We start from the raw sequence: 24,359 nt of genomic DNA on the forward strand, positions 1-24,359 counted from the left end.
GAAAAAAAAGTCTCCGTTTTGAATGTCTGGGGACGCCAGAAATTTGTGATGTTAAAATGGGGTCACAAACCAAAAAAGGTTGGGAATCACTGCTCTAATGTGATGAGTTTACAATTAAAACAAATTGGATGAATTCTGATCTGACTGTTAAGACTGAGGTCACTTTGAAAAATCTAAATTGTTGTATTAATTCATGCATGACTCACTATTAATTCATGTATAATACATGTGCACTGTACTGTGTGTGTGTGTGTGTGTGTGTGTAGGATTTCTCTAGCTCTTCCTTCAGCCCTTGGTGTTTCTGTAGTTTCTTGTGTTCTTGTTTCCTGATGTTGCAGTCAGTTTGGATTACTACATCTATCACTACCACTGTCCTCTGGTGTTCATCGATCACCATCTATGTCCGGATCTGGATCTGGAAATCCCACAGGACCTTGGCTCATTTCTTTTTGATCGCCTTCAGAGGTGTTTTCCATTTGACCCAGGGACCTCCAGTCCATAAATGGTACAGATGTTCCTGTACACTGTCCCCGATACTTTGTTCCATGTATGCTTTGCCTGCCAGTGTCTTACAGTCCTCTGTCATATGCTTTATTGTCTTAGGGCTTCTTCACGCAGCCTGCAGCGAGGGTCTTGTCTGGTATGGTAGACCCCGGCCTCTATTAATTTTGTATTTATATGTCTGCCAAAAGCTGACTTGTGTACATTTCAGAACCTGGACTTTTTCATTTTTACAGCAGTGAAAAAGTTGAATCAGCTCAGCTTTTACTCCAGCCTGTTTTACACAAGCTCTACCTCTACAGGAGGAAACAATGCCACCTTTCCTCTGGAGGGATACGTTTTATGTAACTCTGTTCTGATCACCTCACCATATGTTTTTTCCTTTGCAGTAAAGGAAAGTTAGGAGTTCACAGGGCTTGTGGGTATGTAAGCAGGAACACGGTGAAATTCCCACAGAGCCATTAACAAGCACCAAGTCACACTTTAGTTGTTATTTTGCAAAGGAAGAGGAGTTGCCTGAACATGTGACATCACCAGAAATTTGAGACCATCATTTTGAGCAGCCTCCCTCCCTCCCTCCCTCCCTCTTCACTGCCTGATCCCACATTTGCTCCCCTGTCCCCAGCCTTTTTCCCTGAGACGCTCTTTGCTCCTCTGCAGGACTCCAAAACAGCCCAAAAGGAAGTCCACCTCTGATCCCAGGACTAACAGCTGCACTGGCCACTCTTTGCTGCTTCAACCACTTCTGGAGGTAAGTCAGTCTGTTCCTTCAGAGCTGAGCTCCAGAGCTCCTGCCCCGATGCCACGTGGTTTTGTATCTCATAGTCTGCTCAAGAGGAACACTGGAGGACCATGGGAAGTGAGCAGAGCTTTGTGCCTTTACAAGCACTCCACAATTTCCTGACTTTGAAAGCGTTATCTAGTTCATCAGATTAGATAAAGCACTAGTGAGAGCTCATCAGAGTTAGTGCTAATAGTCTATTTTCTTCCGTTTATGTTTTATAGTTTTTAAATAAAGGCACCTTTTTTCATTCATAGTTTTTCTCACCTCTCTTTGACATATATAAACTATTTCTTAGTTATAATCTATAACTATATATGTGTGATGTATGTCATTTACTATTTTAAAACTCTGACAAAAACAGTTTGTGACACAAACAGAGATTATTGTGCTGCACACTGTAAAAGGATGCACGCTGAAGGAAAGGTAACTGTATTACATAAGTACTAAATCTACACATTCCATGCTGAAGAAAATAGGGCAGGGCCTCACAGGAGCACATATTGTACAATGTATGTTCCTTCTCAGCTCGCACTGTATATGCTGCTAGTGCCAGGAGAAAAGGACTCTGTATGTCAACTTTCATGTAGCATGATTCATTCACAGTTTCAACAACTTTAGGTTAATGACGGTTTGGAGAATAATAAATAAAACTGTCTCGTAGTTAAAGGAAAGTGCTTACTTTTATCAAACGGCTTCAACAGGTTTATGGTGCCTGTTTACATGAATGAATGAAGAGTATTTTTTATGATAAATTGGCATGTTTGCAAATGACTGAACTAATGGGTTTATGTTATTCAATCCTGAAAATTTGGAACATGTTAATTGTAGTAAGCTAAAGGTGGTTTCTGTTAATATGCTGTTCGGTTTGCATCAGTACTTCTCATTCTTAAATATTCTGCCCACTGAATATAAAAACCACAGCTCAGATCTGCAATAAAGTGATAAGGTCTCTGTTTACATTCACTGTCTTTGGCCAAAAACAGTTGACAAGGAATGCTTTGACCTGATTGGTGCTCAAGATGGGTGGGTGTACCTGCACCACAGCTAGTGTCACTTAATGTAACAGAAGAATAGTAGAATAGTCCTACAGTGACTGAGTTATTATAATCACATTAACCCAGGAAAGTGAAAATTTCAGCTTTTTTGCGTTAAACAATTGTCTTGATTGGAAACAGCATAATGCAACAGTTTTGTCAGATACATTTTTTATTATTTTTATAGTTTTTTTATGGAATGTCCTTTGCAATGGACAGCATTTTTCATGTAAAACTGCCCAACTTTTGTCTCCTACAGAGGACAAAAATGCATTGCTGGGTCTCAGGAGGTTAAATGGCTTAAAAGAGTCACTTTAAAACAACTGTTTCTCAAAGAAATTGCATTCATATGCAACCAAATGGTAAATCCAGTTATGTTTTATAATAAACATAAATTTGCCTACATGACATTTTGCTACAAATGTAAAGTGCCCTAATTCTGATGTATACTGAAATATGCTGAGTGTTCATGTTCATTATTTAAAGACTATTGATTTTGTTTTGAGGGTAGAATGATTTCTTAACACTGTTGTCTTATTAAAGAAGTTAAAAACAATTAAATAGACGACAGCACTAAAGCAGTCTAGAAACGGCATAATGTCACAAGTTCAGATGAACTGTCAAAACTTGCGTCCACACTGAAGTGCGGTTAAGGTTTATTCTTTATTGTCTATTTCTTATATTTCATTTCGGTATAACACTCGTCATTATAGTTTAGTTGCATATTAATGTCAGAACAATGTCTCTACTTTATATCAATATAGCCCAGACATTTAGGAACATGTTACACGTCCCACTATTTACAAATATGGTCCATGTGACGAATGTACAGTGTCAATGTCTGAGGAGCCAGCTCAGTCATGTTTGAGCAGGGGGGTCATTCTCAGCTGTTATCACTGTCTGTCAGAACTGAAACTCACCAGGAACAGATTTCCACTACTGTGCAATTGAGCCTTGGCCTCAGTTCACATTCTTATCTCTAGAGCCACGTTGACTTCCACAGGGTTTGGGGACTGATTCATGACTTTAAACATAAAGTCCACCTCTTTGACATCTTTAGCCATTATTAAGTTTTAATTAAAAGTTTAATTGTGTACTATTATGGTAGGATATGTGTTGTCCTCCTTCCTGAACAGCTCTTTATTGAACACATTAAGACAGGGGTGTCAAACTGATTTTAGTTCAGGGGCCACATCCTCCCAGTATGATCTGAAGTGGGCCGGAAAAGTAAAATAATAACAATAATATATAAATAATGTCAACTCCAAAGTTTTCTCTATGTTTAAGAAAGTAAAATTACATTATGAAAACATTTCATCTAGAAACTATCCTTTAAAAAATTTGAATAACATGAACAACCATGAAAAAACTGAAATTTATTAAGAAAATCAGATGCAATTTTAACAGTATTTTGCCTCAGCTTTTCATTTTCACATGTACTTACAGATCACAGTGGATCTACAAATACACAAAACATTTAATAACAGACAGAATATTTGTAAAATTACACTTATGTCTCTTTAGACATTTCAGATTCAAATGTGTTGAGGTTATTCACTGTTTTGTGAAAGGAAAGTTTAGAAATGCAAACATTGTCTTTATGTAATGTTACTGTTTTACTGGTCTGACCTGCTTGAGATTAAATTGAGCTGAATGTGGCCCCTGAACTAAAATTATTATTAATATCTTAAGCGTAATTTTTGCATTTCGAAAATTCATCCCACGGGCCAAGCTGGACCTCTGGCAGCTGTATGTTTGACACCCGTGGACTAAGACATTCACTGTGTTTTAACCTTTACACCTGAGTGTGATTTTCATGTTTTTACCTTTAAAGCTGGATGAGCTGAAATTGGAAGAGAAATGTCAGATATTGAAAAACACACCTTATTTCTGCAGCTGTCTCCTCTTGGTCCAAAACAAAAGACAAAATATAAAGATGTTGTCATTTTATGATGCTATGGAAAAGTTAAGCCGCTTTTCCAAGTTTCAATGTTAAGACACAGAGCAGAGCAGTAGAATCTCATCCAAGTCACAGGGAATCAAACAAAACCTGCATCATGGGATAGATCTGTACATGCAGACAGCCCAGGATAAATGCATAGTTTTAGAGTTGAGGTTAAGGTTAATATGTTAATGTTAACTTTATTATCCATATAGGGAAATTTGCTGTCTGCGTGTTACCCATCCTAATACACACACACACACACACACACTACCTAGCATTAGCATTAGCACATTAGGAGCAGTGAAGGTGCTCAACTCCAGGTTTTCATCAGCACCACTGTCAAAGGCACTGACAGCAGAATACGCTAAAAGTTCATTATAATGAACTGTAGTCAATGTTAACAATTCTGTTAAGTTTTTACGAAAACCCATAAATTTAGAGGTTTGTTTAGAGGTGCCTTTGGTCTTAATAAAATGCCATAAACTACAGGTTCTGAATGACCCACTCAATGCTCAATGGCCAGGTTGAACACAAAGGGACAGAACTGAAGCAATAACACATAAATAATACCATAATGTGAAGGTCCACAGCTGTAACCCCTAGAGTTTTTAGGGCCCCAGGACACGTGTGGTATTCAGCCCAAAACCAAGTCAGTGGATCTCGTCTATGCTATCTCAAATTTGATTCAGTTTTAAAATTTTCCTTTTTTTCTTTCGAACCAAATAGAAATACCACGTGCTCAAACTTGTGTGGGTGAAATGTTTGATGTTTTTGTTGTGATTTTTGTCCATACTGTACATTCAGATCAAACATAGACACATGGTCCATGGTCTGTTTGAGGCTCAGATGTACTTTGGTACTGGTGACACGTGAGTGCACTTACTGAAGACCTGTACATATTAAGTAACTGATGTTACCGGCTGCTTCAGCCTGTTTACATCAGCGTTTCTTATCATTTGGCATTACTTCAATATTTTCTGTTAAACAGTGCCACCAGTGTCAACATGTGTACCATTTGGGGGCCGGTCCCCCTCTGTATGACTGAGTTTAAAATAGCATGTCAATGTACAGTATTTATGAACCTTGTTGCATGGACACTATGACCACGTTAACAAAGCCTATTATTATATTAAAGTGACACTGAATTTATTTCTGGAATAAATGATCATGTTCATTGTGTTTCGTGCTGTTTCAGTTTTACAGCCTCAGAAGTTGGTGGAGACCAAATCAGATCTACTGCTCCACGTGAATGCCAGTGTTGCTCTGTCTGTTGACTGTAACTTAACCTGAGGGATCATGTCAGGGTTGTTTTACAGCGTATCCTGCCCCATAGGGCAACGACCACCACTTGAAAGTGAAGCCAGTATAGAAATATGCTCAAGTGTAATACCATGTAATGTAATAGTTATGGTGGCTCCAAAAAAAGTCTGCTTTCCATAATTGAACTTCCCACTAAAATAAAACATTGATACATATTTTTTCAAGGAGTCACTCTGGTCTCTTTGACTTTATCTAGACCCTGTAATGATATTGTGGTGTTTTTTTTTTATAAATTAACTATCCACTAATAAGATTTTACAACTAAAAGAAAGCTTTAAAATCCTACATGTCAGTCTTTGACCTGTGTGAATGACAGCTCACTCATCTACTGAGTCTGATTTTTAGTGTCTATTGAATACATTTAACAAAAGGTCATTTCTTTTGCTGCAATGCGCTAATACAGGGGTGTCAAACTCATTTTCTTTCAGGGGCCACATTCAGCCCAATTTGATTTCCAGTGGGCCAGACTGGTAAAATAATAGCATAATAGCCTATAAATAATGACAACAACAAATTTTTGTGTTTGTTTTAGTGCCAAAAGTTATTTGAAAATATTTATATTCACAAACTGTCCAAATAAAAAATAACTTGAAAAAACTGAAATTTCTTGAGAAAAATAAGTTCAGTTTAAACAATATTATGCTTCAACTTATCATTTATACATGTGCATTACAGATCAGTTCACCAAAGGCACAAAACCTTTAGTAACAGGTAGAATATTGTTAAAATTGCACTAAATTTTCTTTAAACATTTCAGGTTGTTCATATTTGTTCAGGTTATTTATGTTTTATTGTGAGGATAGTTTGTTGATGTACATATTTTAATAATTTAATGTTTGTTTGTTTTTTTGCACTAAAACAAAGATAGAAATTTGGAGTTATCATTATATCCAGGCATAATGTAATACTATATTTTTTCCACCTTAAACCAAAAAAAAAATCTGGAGTTATTATTTACAGGTTTTTTTGGTTATTATTTTACTTTAGATCACATTTGTGTGTATGTGGAACCTGAACTAAAACGAGTTCAACACTCTTGATTGTTAATATCTTAAGTGTAATTTTTAAACTTTGCAAATTCATCCCGTGGGCCAGAGTGGAAGTGTTGGCAGGACAGTTTTGGCCCACAGGCTGCATGTTTGACACCCCTTCTCTAATAGTAAGTTACATTAACAAGACAAAATGATCTTGTCCTGATTGCAGTAACAGTAATAGACTGTGTATAAGAAGTGGACAAAGTGTGGAACACATTGATGGTTTATTATCTCCTGTTATGAAGCCTTGGGTATTTCGGTCATCACCACCATTCTGCCTTCTTATTTGCAAACTTACTGACAGATTCAATCGGTAATGCTAATATGTAAGGAATGTAGCTAAGTTGTGCTAAGAAGCTGCATATTAATATTTAGTAGCAGTAAATTCAATGACAAAATCCTCTGACTGATGCAAGTGTCAGCAGTTACCATATTCAAATGTATTAATAGTGTGATATAATAATGCCATATCTGATATATGTATATATATCTTTAAAGACACTGATATATTTTGTTCCCTTTTCTCACATTCCAGCCACATAAATTTTTGAAATCTCCACCTCTCTGAAGTCCGTACTGGTCATAAATATCAGAAATATGGAACTGCAAAAGCTTTCAAATGGCAATCATCACCACGATGTACCTGTGGAAGGAGGGTATGTTTTCAGTGTCCTTAGATTATGCTTTATGTAATATATGCTGTACGTCTTTTTCCCATTCCAAGCTAAATCAAAATTATGATTGTGTTGAAAATTGGAGTGCCATGTTTCATTTGTGTCTTTTTAATGGATGCAGAATCCCTCCAGAAGAAGAAAAGTTCCTGCAGCACAAGAATGATTCAAAAGGACCTCAGTTCACAGACGTAAGTATTTAAATCATCCTGTTCCTTTTGTCTTTCAGTTTATTCAGCATCTTCACAGTGATAAACAATCATTTCAGTTACCATAATAAGGTGTATTACAGGGTGGGGAAGCAAAATTTACAATATTTTGAGGCAGGGATTGAAAGACAGTGTATGACCAATTAGTTTATTGAAAGTCATGAGAATTTATTTGCCACAAGAAAACTGACATAATAGAAAATGTTTTTATTCTATGTGTCCTCCTTCTTTCTCAATAACTGCCTTCACACGCTTCCTGAAACTTGCACAAGTGTTCCTCAAATATTCGGGTGACAACTTCTCCCATTCTTCTTTAATAGTATCTTCCAGACTTTCTCGTAATAGTTTTGCTCATAGTCATTCTCTTCTTTCCATTATAAACAGTCTTTATGGACACTCCAACTATTTTTGAAATCTCCTTTGGTGTGACGAGTGCATTCAGCAAATCACACACTCTTTGACGTTTGCTTTCCTGATTACTCATATGGGCAAAAGTTTCTGAAAAGGTATGGATAATAGTGTTAGGTATGATTATGACATCAATATATGTTTGGTTTCAAAACAATTGACGTAGTGCCTGCTGAGAAAAAAACAACTAAATGTTCATTGTAAATTTTGCTTCCCCACCCTGTATATATGCTGCATTATGTTACTACTGGTTTATGGAACACTGAGGCACAGTTCAAACACTTACGGGTCAATCTAGGGTTGAACAAATGACATAGCCTGTGTTAACAGTTGTTAAAACATCATGAACTATATTTGAATGGCTTAAAAATGACCACCTTTGTCCTTTTACCAAACACTTTTGCTTGACCTCAATGGAAAATGTCCTAAAGTCGAGGAAAGATGTGGAGGAGAATTCATAGTAAGGTATTACTAAAAGACAATGGCAGTGCAGTTGTACCAGTACATACTATACTGTCATAATGACACGTAAGAGTTCTGCAACTGAAGGCAAATGAGTTAATGAAGGCTAAAGGTTTCCAATGAAACAATGGATAAAATGAGGAAATTATTAATGCAAACTGTGTAGAGAAGCATTTTTAAGTAAGCAAAAAGGTAAGAGCCTTCCATTAGAAAATTAATGCAGTAATAAATTTGTTTCAGCTAGAAACAACTTTTTCATTTTTTTAAAAATGTACTTATACAGGGTGACACAAAAAAAACGGGAACTTTTTAACAATCCAATAAAACCAAGAGTGATGGAAGACAAATATTTTATTCATAGTAATTGAAACCTTAAAACATGCCATGTAAGAAACAATGGAATTTTCATTTTTTTTAAATTACTTCCTGTAGATGGCGTCCTCCTGTACGAATGCATTCTTGAAATCTGCTGTTGAGATTCCTCATTGACCGCTGCAACATCTCAGCTGGGATACTGTGAATTTCATCCTGAATTCTCTGTTTTAACTCATCCAGAGTTCTTGGTTGAGTCGTGTACACTTTACTCTTGAGATAGCCCCACAAGAAAAAATCACAAACGGACAAATCTGGCGATCTAGGGGGCCAGGGAACGTTACCGAATCTTGAGATCACACGGTTACCGAACAATTCTCGCACAGCCGCCAATGGTTACTAAAATGGGGGTGTATTTACTTGCTCAAGGTCACTGTCTCGCAGTGCTGCCATTTGCTCATGTCTGCCAATACGCACTTCAAAAATTCCCGTTTTTTTGGGTCACCCTGTAATTTTTAAAAAATGAAAATTCCATCATTGTTTCTTAAATGGCATGTTTTAAGGTTTCAGTTACTATGAATAAAATATTTTTCTTCCATCACCCTTGGTTTTATTGGATTGTTGAAAAGTTCCCAATCTTTTTTTGTCACCCTGTATATGCAGTGAGTAGCATCCCATTTCTTAAACAACATAAAGATTGAGGAACACATAGAATAGAATAGAATAGAATAGAATAGAATAGAATAGAATAGAATAGACTTTATTGTCATGTCATTGTGTATACAGTGAAATTAGGAGTGCTATTCCAGTCAGTATTATTAACAATAATGATAAAACACCAATGCTTCAGAAAATAAGAATAGAGCAAATATAAAAGTACAAAAACTGAAAAAATAAGATAAGAAAATAGAATATAAAATTTTACAAAACTAAGATAAGAATAGATCTAAGTAGAATTAAAAAATAGACATGAAATATGACACAATATAGGCACAATATTTACAGTATTAACAGTAAGTGACAGTATGTACATCTAAGAACAATATTTACAACATTAACAGTATGTATATTTATGAGAACAGTGTGTATATCAAGGCTGATCGGACTAGTGAAAGAGTTGCTCAGGGCTCATGGGACATCATTTTCACACATGAATTGTCCACCAGAGTCCAAACTTTAACCCCTTTGGGAATCTTTGGGATGAGATGGGAAAGACTGTACGCAGACACGATTTTAACGTCAACACAAGATCTTGATGAAAAATGGAAGAAAGTCTGGATGGAGATAAATGTTCTGACATTATATTGTGGCATTACATAAACGTTGTGTAACACAAACAATGTCAAAGTGAATGCATCCTGTTAACAAAGCTAAAAGGGATCCAGTGAAATATTACTTGCTTTTGACTTTTTTATGGGCTACACAGTGTACATTATTATGGTAAATGGACTGAGCTTATATAGCATATTTTGTACACCTTCATGGTGCCCAAAGCGCTTTACACACATTCACATTTCCTCACATTCACACACCAGTGGACGGCTGCCAGGCGACACTAAATTGTGAGCAATTTAGTGTTCAGTGTCTTGCCCAAGGACACTTTGACACGTGGACAGTTGGAGCCAGGATTCAAACCGCCAACCCTTTGGTCATTGGACGACCCACTCCACAAACTAAGCCACTGCCACATATGTTTATATGTTTACTTTTATTCACTTTTTCAAAAATAGTAATGTAACACAGAGTTCTCCAAATATTGTTCTCTGGCTGATGTTCAATTTTTATGTATTCCAGTTTGAGGGTAAAACTTCCTTTGGGATGTCTGTGTTTAACCTGAGTAACGCCATCATGGGCAGCGGCATTCTGGGTCTGTCATACGCCATGTCAAACACAGGAATTGTCCTTTTCCTGTAAGTACCACAGTGATACACAAACAAATATAAGTCTACCCTGAGCCGGTCACAAACCATGATTCTCTAAAAGTGACGAATGAGACAATTTCCACAAAATATAATTATAGAATATTTGAAGGCACAAGGTCTATGAATAAAGTTAATGTTCATTAATTATCCCTACAAAAATTAGAAGGATATAATCCATAGGGATGTATCGTGATTTCAACAACAGTTTGTATCAGAGATGACATTACAATCTAAAAGGTTCATTTAGTGAAATCTTGTGGTGACATTAAGAAATGTACATAAATGAATACTACAGTATGTGGTAGCTGTTACAACACTAAATTATTATTCAATTCCACTAAGTCCTGATATTCTTTATCTTTGTAATTTTCTGGATATTACCATTCTGAAAAAGGATGATTATTTGGTTAAAATACTGTTAATAGCTGCAAAAAAAACTATAACAAGGAACTGGGGGAAGGAAACCATTCCATCGAAGGACCAGTGGATAACAACAGTTGAAGAAATATTTCAAATGGAAAAATTAACACACAGACTGAGTCTGCAAGAGCCACAACTAGCTAAAAAATGGAAAAAATTTACAATTTTTATACAAAATCAATAGACTGACTGAGGCTACCTGGGCACATTGTTCTCATTTGTATTCCTTTTTTTTTTTTCCCTCTTTTTTGTATTCCTATAATTGTTATTCAGAAAACTTAATAAAAAATTTAAGTGGAAAGAAAAGAACATTAAATTAAACAACACTTATTAAAAAATGTATCCAAAAAAATCTAATTCACTACAAGATATTTTTAACATACAAACTAATGCATTTGTTACCTGTTACATTTCAAAGGAATTCCAGTGGATGTAAATTTACATATATGTTTTTGCATGATTTTCTAGAATTCAATTTGTGGCACATTTGGATGTAAACTTGATTAGAAATCATTTAACTCATGTATGAATGTCTCAAAATGTGGGATTTGGGACAGATGATTAAAATAATTGGAGTCTTTCAGAGAGTGGGACACGTGGTCAGCCTTGTTGAACATCAGGTTGATCGGCTGTGTAAGAGGAAATACAGAGGCGGACCAAGTGTAACTGTGTGTGTGTGTGTGTGTGCGTGCGTGTGTGTGTGTGTGTGTGTGTTTTGTAGGATCCTGCTGACATGTATCGCCTGTCTGTCCTGTTACTCCGTCCATCTTCTTCTACGCAGCGCTGGAATTGTCGGTAAGGTTAACTACACTTAAAAACGTCTAAATGGTGAGGTTGGTCCTTTGACTGTTTCTGCTGAATGGTGACATTCACTCACAACTATTATTTGTAATGTTGAGACACAAAAAATAATAAAACAGTTCTTTATTGTCCTTGTTACAGGAACAATGAAAATCTGTTTAGCAGCAAACACAAATTGCAAAAAAAAATCACACAAAATACTGAGAAATATTGGCAATATACAAAAACTGTAGAGATAAAATATTAATGATATAGATACTACTAATTGCTACCAAAACACAAAAAGCTAACTATACTACAGATAAGAAATATGTACAACATAGAAGGATATGTAAAGAATAGAATAGAATAGAATAGAATAGAATAGAATAGAATACAACTTTATTGATCCTTTGTGCAGAACCCACAGGAAATTGAGGTTCCAATAGCAGCACAACACTGAATATACACACAAGAAATACCACAAGAAAATAGCAAAACGATATAAAAAAACAGTAGTCAAAGTTTGTAATTGCACATTGGAAAGTATCCATAGAAACAAGTAGAAAAGTAGTGATAATAATAATAATAATAATGATAATAATAATAATAATAATAATAATAATAATAATAATAATAATAAATAGCTTATGTTCTAATGTTATATGATCAATATGTATATTTACAGTTTAATAATCACAGGATTAAAGTTATAATAAAGTGATAACAGTAATAGTAGTCATAACAACAATATATAAGTAATATAAATATGTAAGTAATAATATACAATAATATACAAAGTAAAGTTAAAAACAGGGTACATGTGTGCAATTATCGCACTATTGTAGGGTGAATATTGCCTATTGATGAGCTAATGCTATATCATCAACTTGCCAATTTAGAAGAAACCTTGAGTTCAGCATCAGTCTTAATTATTGAGTTGTCTCCAGCAGCAGTAAGGGTGACTCTTGTATTATAAGTGTGTGGTTGGGATGAAAAATAATGCAAAAAAAAAAAAAAAATGTCCGCCATGATTAAATTTGATTAAATGAGACTTTGTTGATCCACAATGTGGAAATTCAACTGTCGAGGCAGCAACAGAATAAAGGGCAAGAAAAAAATGTACATGCATAAAGATAGCGCAAAAAACTATATGGAAAAAAAAAAAAATAATAATAATCAAACTATACAGACTATATACATATTTACAATGTGTTTATAGTCTGTATATAAAGTGCCGTCCTGGGCCAGATACTATTCAGATGATAGTTCACTACAAATCCCTATAATTCAATACACTGACATCTTCGGTATGACATCCTAATGGTTATTTCAAAACACTCTAATGATTATCTTACATCAATTTTTAATATTTTATGATAAAAATAGTCCAAATAGCTCCATAAAGTGTGGTTGTTTGCTCTGCTCTTTTCAGGGATTCGTGCATATGAGCAGCTGGGACTGAGAGCTTTTGGTCATCCAGGGAAAATTCTTGCGGCAGTCATCATAACATTACATAACATTGGAGGTAAGACGCTGGTGTGTATGTGTGAAAACTGTTAGGTTTATGTCAGTTACTGGAAAACATCTTGTGGGTAGCGGACAGTGATACATCTTCCAGCTTCCATCCATCATGCCACTGTTGTTATGGAAGGAACTGGTCTGTTTGCAGCAGAAAAGAGTCCTGACTTATGTGTTTCTTGTCTGCAGCGATGTCCAGTTACCTGTTCATAGTGAAATATGAGTTACCACTGGTCATTCAAGCCTTTCTCGGCCAGACAACAAGCTCTGAGTGAGTACAGTTACCAGGTTTGGAATGTACTTTTATGATGTTCACCACTGAAGGCTGCGATAAAGATGAACATTGTACAGTAAAAAATGATAATGCACGAACATATTTTATAGACTGACCTGAAAGTTAGCATTACCTTGTTGTTCTGATGTTTTAGATAAAAATGTACAAAGCTGGTGTTAACATTTCACCAAAACCCTATATATATATATATGTATATATATATATATATGTATACACTACCAGTCAAAAGTTTGGACTCACCTTCTCATTTAAATGACATGAGATGGACCGCAGATGGCCAACAAGTGTTCAGCATCACTGGGAACTGCTTGAAGACTGTTGGAAAACATTTCAGGTGCCTACCTCATGAAACTCATCAAGAGAATGCCAAGAATGTGCAAAGCAGTAATAAAAGCAAAATGTGGTTATTTTGAAGAATCTAAAATCTAAAATATGCTTTGAGTTATGTCACACTTTATTTTAACTACATAATTCCATATGTGTTCATTCATGGTTTTGATGCCTTCAGTGAGAATCTACAATGTAAATAGTCATGAAAATAAAGAAAAACCAGGTGAGTCCAAACTTTTGACTGGTAGTGTGTATATATATATATATATATATATATATATATATATATGTATATATATATGTATATATATTTAATTTTACTTCATGTATTTATTTTTAAATTATACATTTACATAGACATGTACTTAGACAGAAGGAACCACACAGACACAATACAAAAAAAACCCAAAAACTAATTATACAACAAACCTACAAACCTATTAAACACAAAAAAGAAAAGAAAACAAACAAACAAAAAAAACACAACAACAAAAAATAACTTCAACGAGATAAATAAATAATATTATCAACTCCTCTTTACAATGCTCAGGGCTGATTAAGATTTAATATAATGTATACTAACAACAAATTTTTCTGTCAAAAGGACATTGGAGACAGCAGGACACTCTTGTTGACTGTAGAGAAGAAGGAATTCCATTGTTGATAAAACAAATTAATTTGTCCAATAACAGAAAATTTAATCTTTTCCAACTTTAAAAAGAAAAATAAATCATGCACCCAGTGTCACTTTGGGCTTTGGACAATCCCAGCACAGTAATTTCAAGTCATTTCTGAGTTTTAAGACACATTTCTACCAGCATTTATTGGTCTAAAGTTATGTTGAGAATTGCAAGGATGAATGTGTTGTCACAAAACCTGATTTCTGTTACATGTTCATGAATCAGTTGTTACTGGATTAACTGTATGATGTTTCCATCTGCCTTTCATTGAAGCGTATAATTAATTTACTCCTGGTTCTGTAGTTTCACATTGTAAAACAGGGATTCTTGTGACCCTAAAGTGGGTCACAAACCCATTTTCAGTGGGTCGTGGGCATTTGTCAGGGCAAAAAATAATGTTAAACCAGTCCTGTACTTTGTTTTTTGTGTAGCGGAGTGCCGTCCATTCACACTCCCCAAAAGTAGGTGGCAGCAATGTGCTGTAATGCTAATTAACAACATACATTTCAGAGCACATAAGAAAACCCAAAAGTTTCTATTTCACGGCAAAACTCAGGAATGACAACAACCGAATCAGATATGGTTTTACCTACACTGAGGGAAAAAACCTCAGTGTGTTTAATTCTTGAATAAGTGACTGAATGCACTTGTTGCAATTTTAATTAAGTGCAAATTTTTGGTTTTGGTTAAAGCAGCATATGACTTTCATCCCAATTTTTTTTTTTTAATATATTTTTAATACCTGAGTGATAGCCTCATTATCACTAATCTATTAGTCTTTCTGAGCTTATGCACCTGAATCACTTCCTTCATGGTGAACAGCTCCATCATAAACACAGTAGTGCAGTGCAGTGTGGGAATGGCTACTAAGCGAAAGTGGTTTCTCACAGATTCGGCAAAAAAACAAGCCAGATCGCCAATACATAAAATTATAAAGTCCACCAGGGTTGTTTTAAAGAATGAATATAGTAGGTGAATGGAGGTTAAAGGCAACATTTGGGTTCAGCACTCACGAAGAGACAACGAAATTGCTACTGTGTGGAATTCCCATTCACACAATGCACTTTGCAACAAAATTTCACACACATAGACATGATGACATCAGCTGGATCCATGCCAAAATAAGATACAATACATGCGAGGGGCAGGGTTTCTTGTGCCTGGCACCACTTGTAAATATTTTCATTTAGTAATTTATCTTTTTTTCACCTTAAACCAAGGAAATCTTTTGGAGTTGTTGTCATTTATAGGTTTTATGTTATTATTTTACTTGATATCATATTAAGCTGTATGTGGCCCCTGAACATCCTTGACTGTTAATATTTTTGTTATAATTTTTGCATTTACATTCATCCCTGGGGCCTGTTTGGACCATTTGGCGGGCCGGTTTTGGCCATATGTTTGACACCCCTGCACTAGTGACTACACTTTTATTCGAGGAATTTTTGACATGTAGACCCTTTGGTGATCATTTCTGAAACAAGAGTAAATAGAGATCCTTTAAATTTTAAAACTCTTGTTTGTTTTTTTTTGTTTTTTTTTTTCACTTTTTTTTTTTAACAAATGCAGTATGCAGTTGTCTCACCTTTAATTATTTTATCTGAAATGACTCTATGATGTCCCTCAACTAGTGACTGGTTCATGAATGGAAACTACCTCATCATCATTGTCACTGTGTGCGTCATCCTTCCATTGGCTATGATGAAACACCTGGGTAAATCACCTCTACTCAACTAAAGCAGCTCTTATGCAATAACATACAACATACCACCTTGAATAGAAAGTGTCTATATGTATCAGTGTGAGTACTTTAAAGGCTGTGCTGTTGCCTTTTACAGGGTATCTTGGTTACACAAGTGGATTCTCTCTTTCCTGCATGGTGTTCTTCCTCTCTTCTGTGAGTTTGTGAATGATTATTTAAGATTCTCTGTATTGTTATTGAGTAAAATGCACCAAAGGATTGAGCAATGAATCACCTTTACTATGTACTAATGTCACATCAATTTAGGCTGAAATTGATCTTGATGTAACAGTGTGTGATGGTGCAAAATAAAAGTAAATAATTCCCTTCAAATGTATTAAAATTAAAGTAAAAGCACTGAAAATGTGACAAATGAAAGTAAAAAGTAGAAAACACACACTTAAGTAAAGCACAGATTTCTGAAAATCCTACTTAAGTACAGTGTTTGTCTCTCCCATTGCTACCTACATTAAGGACTGACAAAATAAAAATAGTTAGCCTCAGCATAACTGCCCAAGTCCTATTTTTTGTCAAATTGTGGTATCTTTATATTAAGCAGCAGTGTTAGGAGGGTAAAGTTATGCTGATTTCACAATGTGGCCCTATATATGACTTAGGCAATTATGTTATGAGGCTAATAAAATACTAAAGATACTTGTACTTGCTCTCACTCTGTTCCTATTTTTACAGGTAATCTACAAAAGATTCAACATTGCTTGCCCTCCAGAATTGTTTGGGAATTACTCAGTGAGCACACCTATGCCAGAGGACACATGCACAGCCAAATACTTCACTATTAATCAAGAGGTCAGTATGAGCTCTGTGTAGGCCAAAGACCCAAAAAACATCATTATCATATTTTAAAGGGTACTTGTAGTGAATTTTCATTGCTAGCTATTTCAAAATATCACGTATAATACTGGTGGTTCTGTCCAGTAACTTATATTATAGCCCATTGTCAAGTACGTGTGAGTACTAAGTCACTGCTCCATCAGTCAGTCATGGTCAGAGACATGTTGCCTCCTTCACGGGCTGTTCCAGCATCAGTAGTGACGAAGCCTTGTAGTATTACCTGGGCTGTGATGAACTGGACACTGACCCCGTACAGCAGACACCAGTCTAAGACGACACATGATCGGCCAGTGCTGGGTCGCATCTCTAGGACAATGGCAGAGTGCAAAGCTTACGGCTACACAAACACATGCTTTCCACTCAATCTTTCTCACTGACTGCTGTTCGTTTACTCACACTCCATCACCCAGAATCAATGATGTTATGTCACTTCCAGCTGGTAATGTCTGCTCACCATAGGTTCTGCCCATGCGCATAATTCATATGATAAGGGCTCATTTATGCTCTATGTTAAAGGCGCAGATGGATATGGACTGAGCGTTCTGTCAGTCCCCTGCGTACATTATGTCTGTAATTCTGTCCGTTTTCCGGGAGTTTGCAGATGCGTACCTGGACAGATGAACCAGAGCAGTGCCACCGGGAACAGTGGAGGCAGTGTTGAGATTTGAACAGAATAATTTCCATAAATAGCGGCTTTCAAAGAGCAACTGTGTGAGTTAGTGAAAAACTACCGACGTATTTATGACAACTACCCTTCTCTATATTAACATGAGTATCCACATTAATAAAACCTCCTCTATCTGCACCATGTTTGTTATTATTGACTTTGTACTCTTTTTCATGGTATTCAGCCAGTATGGTAAATAAGAGGTGGATTGATTGAGAAACGCTTATCCCAACACACAGGACGCATGGAAGTATGAAGGCAGTGACGCATGACAACGTTAGAAAAGGACATACCTATTTATGTCCGTAAAGCGAGCATAAATGAGCCTTAAAAAGGTCTGATTAGCTCGGCTGCAGTGGACTGGTCACTGACCCCATGTAGCAGAATCCAGGCCACTCTCAACAGCAAACTCCAAACAATCACAAGGCTTCCATCATTGGAAATAAGAAGAGACACAAAAGGGTGCAGAGAGTCAGCACCAGCCAGCTTAAATCTGCACTCCAGCCGATCAGCTGTCAGCTTCCCCCAGTTACACATCTGCAGCTGATCAACACATGACCACAGTAATTGGAAGGGCTAAAGAGAGGGAGAGAGCGAGAGAGAGAGCTGTCAACTAAAAAAACCCCAAAAAACAGAAATACATGACCCATCAAGACCACATGGGTCATTACCCATTATCGGCCAGTGCTGGGTCGTGTCTCTAGGATTATGACGGAGTCCAAAGTTTACACCTGCACAAACAACAAGCGCGAACATGTGCTTTCCACTCAATCTTGCTCACTGACTGTTGCTTGTTTACTCGCACTCAATCACCCAGAATCAATGAGTCCGTTTACGTCCACACCAATACTCCAATCATTATCTGATTTCTGGAGTTATGACATTATTCAAGTGATCATGTAAACAGTATAATCTGATCTGTTTTATCAGATAACAGCAGTAATCTGATTATGAGAAATCAGATTAACACACCTGGATTTCTCCTCAATATTTCAATGTCTTCCTGTGTGTATACAGGTTGATCTGATTTATTCCCTTCTTTTACATCTGTGTAAACACAATTAAAATGGTAGAGAACAGAAGTTATGCAGTCAAACGGGAGTGGAAGACAGTAACAGGAAGTTTAAGTCTACCATCATTACGTACGTACGTACTCCAAAAGAAATCCGATAATGGAGTGGAGCGTCTATACCAGGGTTTTTCAATTATCGCATTTCTTAGGTGGATTATTACAGTTATCTGATTATTCCCAGTTATTGGACTTTTATGGTCTTGTAAACAGACAGTGCAATGTCTGCTCCCCATAGGTTCTGCCCCAGCCTGTAATTCATGCAATAAGAAGGTCCAGTGTGGTGCATTTATGGCAATTTTTTTTTTTTTTATTAAAATTTGTGCCTCTCTTACTTATAAGTAATACACAAAGCACAATTAATGTTGTAAGTATGATCAGTACAGGTACACTTTCATATATCTTCAACCCTATGAACACACACATGTTAAGAAACTATCTGTAGATGCATTAAATTACAGAGCGCACGTGGGTGGAAAGCTCCACACCTTCTGCACATCACAACTATATGTGCAAAATGACGAAGTGTTTCTTATTTATTTACAGACGGCCTACACCATCCCTATCTTGGCATTTGCTTTCGTATGTCACCCAGAGGTGCTTCCCATCTACACTGAGCTGAGCAAGTAAGATGTACACGAGTACATTCCTCACATGCATGCCATCTATTTCCACAGCATATCCAATATAACCACAGCTTCAAGGAGTCAACATAACACTGTCAAAGAGCTCTGGTTTTTTCTTTCAAGTTACATTTTCATTTTACTGTGTTAAAGATTTTTTTTTGTTAATATAGCTGCAAAAACCTCAAGTTGAATTCAAATAAAACGGCAGAGCAAAGGATCAAAATCAACAAGCAAATGCAACTGGTAACTGGCTGAAAATATGACCACACTGTGAAATAATACTTTTCTATTATGTTACTATGGTAACACCAGATCATCTCTACTACTTGATAAAAGGTAAAACACAGAAATGGGTTTGATAATAGTACTATTAAAACAATGGAGTACTACAGCACAAGGACATTTAGAATATATTGGCAATACACAAAAGTGCAGAAAATCATTAGTGTTATCTTTTAATATCATCGATGATTCTCAGAAACAGGAAGTGACATTTAAATGTCTGTTATTCTTTTTCCATAATAATAGTTTTTGAAGTTATGATTATATTCATGTCAGTACGAAAATCACATTTAGGCGACACATAGGTAAGTCACCTTAGAGTAAATAATTAAATAACATGTTTTAAAATGTCTGAAATAAATATGCATAATCATTCCAAAAAGCAAGAGGAAATTTAGGGAAATATGGCCCATGGTGTATTAAATGACACATTGTATTAAATGAGTGATTTGGACTGAAAAATAAATGAAACCCACAGCCATGTTCTACTGTTTTGAAATAATGATAATAATAATAATAATAATAATAATAATAATAATAATAATAATAATAATAATAATAATAATTATAATAATAAATTAATTAAAAGTTGATAAATTCTATAATATAATAATATGTAATAAGAGCACAGCAGAATAGATTCAATAAAATTAATAAAAATAATTCTAAATAAATACAATTCCAATAAAAGCAATAAGAACAAGTTAAAAAAATCATACGACTGTGAACCACACAGCTCATGGCTCGTATACAACAGTCTGTAGCTTTGCTTTAAATCTACAGAACATGCTTGTCTGTACATCAGGACCGTATTACTTATCACTTTGTTGTTTGTCCTGAAGCCCAACCAAGAAAAGGATGCAGAACATTGGAAATGTGTCCATTCTGGGCATGTTCATCATGTACTTCTTCACTGCAACATTTGGTTACCTGACCTTCTACGGTGAGTGTGTCTGTGCTGAAAAACGAAGCTGGGTTTACAGAGAGCTGAAGGCGCCATGTTCTTCATAATGTTCTGTGTGTTTTTCTGCAGAAAACACCGAAGCAGAGCTGCTGCACACTTACAGTAAGGTAGACCCTCTGGACAAGCTGATCCTGTGTGTTCGGCTGGCAGTCCTGGTGGCCGTCACCCTGACTGTTCCTGTCGTCTTATTTCCTGTAAGAGTCAGTCTGACCTCCAAACACACAACCTGTAATTTAACGCGTCAAATCATCTACTGATCTAAAATGTTTAACAGCTGTTAATCCTTTAATCCTATCAATACATGTATATAATTGGTGTAAAATACAGTTTGTCATCTTTTCATGGTCATTAGATATGACCCAGTTGGACATTCAGAGGCTCCGTAGTTACCATGGAAACATCATCATCTTCTACAACATTGATTCATCAGTAAAACCCATGGAGCTGGATCAATGACAGTAGATGGACACAATGTTCAATTAATGATATATTTTACTGAAAAAGTCCCTCTTACTTCAGTTTTCACACATATATACATATTTCTGAGTACATGTTGACAATAAAAAGGACAGACTAGAGTAAAATAAATGGCTTATTTTGATCATTTCACAAAATAATATTTTATGTTTATATAATATAAAAAGAAATACATATATGAATATGAAATGAGATACTGCAGTAAAAATTGTTTAATTGAATAGTAGTTAAAGGCAAGATTCTGTCCATGACAACGTTAGAAGCCATCTCTGTATTTCAAACAGAAAAACATGCAGTAGGAGTTGACACCTGGTTGGACTTAGTCACATTAGTTACATTAGTTCTGTTTAGATAAATGAACGGACAAACATACATAATTTACTGTTCTTTATTTATTTATTTATTTGTTAATTTTTTAGATCTGACTTTGTGAAATAGTTTGAACAAATGTGTATGACTATTTTCTGTCCATGGCTCATTTTAGAACATGATGAGCATCAGAGTATAATAATACACTTAAAGTAGATGACAGTGTGAGGGATTTACATTATTTCTGACACACAGCTGTTGTGTAACCTTTCCCATGTGTCTTTGTGTTTCCATCAGATCCGTCGTGCCCTCCAGCAGCTGCTGTTTCCGGGGAGGCCTTTCCACTGGTTCCGTCATGTTGCTATTGCTGTGTGTCTGCTGTTCGCCGTCAACCTCTTAGTCATCCTCGTCCCCAACATTCGAGATATCTTTGGCATCACTGGTTGGATATTATATTATTATTTCATTTAATTATTATTTAATATTGTTTAATTCATAAAGACCCAGTGCTACTGTTGTGGCAGTTTCTAGATGAATTTTTCTCTCTATTTAACCTTTCTTAAGTGATTTATAACCATTTATCATAATATTATCCTTTATATTTTGAATTTTTCAATGAAAATTAGCTTTTTTCCTGTGTTTAATTTACGGATCATGTACTTAAATCATCAAGCTGAGATTACGTTTGAGGGTTATTATATCAAAAACAGAGAAAACGTAAGAAAAAGTGACTGAACATAAACAAAGTGTCTCCATCCACTGTCATTGATCCAACTGTATTAGTTTTACTGGCGAATCAATGTTGTAGAAGATGATAGTGTTTCCACGTTCACTATGGAGCCTCTGAACGTCCAAATGGGTCATATCTGATGACCGTGAAAAGATGACAAACTGTATTTTATGCCAATTATTTACATGCATTGACAGGATTAGTGGATTAACAGGTATTAAACAGTTTACATCAGTAGATGAGTTTGGTCATCGGTGGATATTTGGGTCTTTATGGGTTAACTATGTTTTATATATTTTATATATTTAAATATTTATCATATTTCCTCTCTGTCTCCAGGGGCGACGACTGCACCCAGTCTGATCTTCATCCTTCCAGGGCTGTTCTATATCCGCATCGTCCCCACTGACCAGGAGCCTATGAACTCTAGACCCAAAATCCAGGTAGATTCTTATGTCTCCATGACTCAACAAAGAATCAACAGATGAAGTCATATATGAACAGGGATGGATGGATAGATGGATGGATAGATTTCTTTATTGTAAAAACCTGTCTTGTTAAATTTCCAGGCTGCGTGTTTCACTGCTCTGGGTTTCATATTCATGACTATGAGCCTGACATTCATTGGGATTGACTGGATGAGTGGAGGAAACCGAAACATCGGTGGCCATTAAAGTGCATCCTCACAGCCCATCTAACATCGGCAGCCCCACCTCTCACTACAAGAATGCCTGTTCCAGTTCTCTGGATGGGAAGTGAGACTCATTTAACTGCTGGAAGACGACACCATACTTTCCCAGGGCTTTGGTGGGACCGGTTTCATCGCCTCATAGGATGATCTGTTCCTCTGCAGTGTGGGAGGAGCCCAGTTGTGTCCTGTCAGCCCCCCATGGTCAATGTATACACCACCTGATCTACAGGTGACGTTCCTCTGGTTTGCCTGAAGAACTGACCAACAAGCTGACCAGTGATGCCTCTAGACCACTAAAAGCTGTCTTCTTTGAAAATAAATTAAATAAATGAATAATACGCCACATGTGGTGTACAATTAACAGCAATTAAAAACAAATTGGGCAAGGATCTAAATGCATAAAGTATTAAACCACTGATAACATTTGACATAAGTGTATGGGCTTTTTACAAATTCACATACCACAGTGTTAATGTAGAATCATGATTAGAGTCTGAGCATGCTCAGATCAAAGATCCAAGGCTTTCAAATAACGCTGAAATTACTTTGTTCACAGATAAAATATCTTTTCTAAGATGAATTGGGAAAAATTAAATGATTAAAGTGCTGGTTGGCTAATGTTTTCAAGATATATGAGAAGTGTTATTACATAAGTACATAGGTTTATGTCTTAATATGACACATGTACACCTCTTACACTACAGGGAATCTGAAAAGTGAATGTATTATAATGGACACTAGTAGCTCATTGATTTAGAGAATTTGAAATTTTGCTCAATATTGTATCTTTAAACCATGTTCAACCAGGACTTTGGACTTTTTTTTTTTTTTATTAATTACACAACCTTGGTAAAAAAAAAATGAACCACATTTAGTCTGGAAGTATTTTACTTGTAGACCGGTGTAATTAATTTCAACTGATTTTATACTTTAGGGAGAAATATTTGATAAACTATAAAGTTCATTGCTTCTTGTGTTCTGATTCAATTAATGTGCAAAAAGTAATTTGTGACTTTCTTCAAAAGCGTGTTGATACTGGCTAATAAAAATGTACATTAAACCTTTTTTTTTTGCTTTTGCTATGCAAAAGAAGTGATGACAAGTTATGAAAATAATGAGTGATGGAATTGCAGGACATATCATAAATGAAAGATAAACACTTTGCAGGACTTGTGTATTTTTCAGTACAGGACTTAAACTAAGTTCAATGATAAGTTCAATGATTGTACAAACAGCGTTCCTGCTGCCATGATGATGGTCCAAACCACCTGTTCACCTGTTATCTTCACTGTAATGTATGTTTACAATAAAAAGAACATCAGA

General features: G+C 35.8%; 1 protein-coding gene across 1 annotated transcript; it reads left to right on the plus strand.

Moving 5' to 3' along the window:
• Positions 1 to 1,107: 1,107 nt before the first annotated feature.
• On the plus strand, positions 1,108 to 24,359 carry LOC115422699 (sodium-coupled neutral amino acid transporter 3-like). The gene is made up of 16 exons (XM_030139174.1): positions 1,108 to 1,252; positions 7,154 to 7,274; positions 7,414 to 7,480; positions 10,475 to 10,590; positions 11,744 to 11,817; positions 13,238 to 13,330; positions 13,513 to 13,594; positions 16,260 to 16,342; positions 16,467 to 16,525; positions 17,060 to 17,176; positions 19,504 to 19,583; positions 20,708 to 20,808; positions 20,899 to 21,023; positions 21,913 to 22,057; positions 22,685 to 22,788; positions 22,915 to 24,359. Exons 2-16 carry the CDS (start codon positions 7,216 to 7,218, stop codon positions 23,017 to 23,019), a joined length of 1,410 nt encoding a protein of 469 aa, XP_029995034.1. The 5' UTR covers positions 1,108 to 1,252; positions 7,154 to 7,215; the 3' UTR covers positions 23,020 to 24,359.

The sequence above is a fragment of the Sphaeramia orbicularis genome, chromosome 7 (genome assembly GCF_902148855.1).
Source record: "Sphaeramia orbicularis chromosome 7, fSphaOr1.1, whole genome shotgun sequence".
NCBI classification, from domain to species: Eukaryota; Metazoa; Chordata; class Actinopteri; order Kurtiformes; family Apogonidae; genus Sphaeramia; species Sphaeramia orbicularis.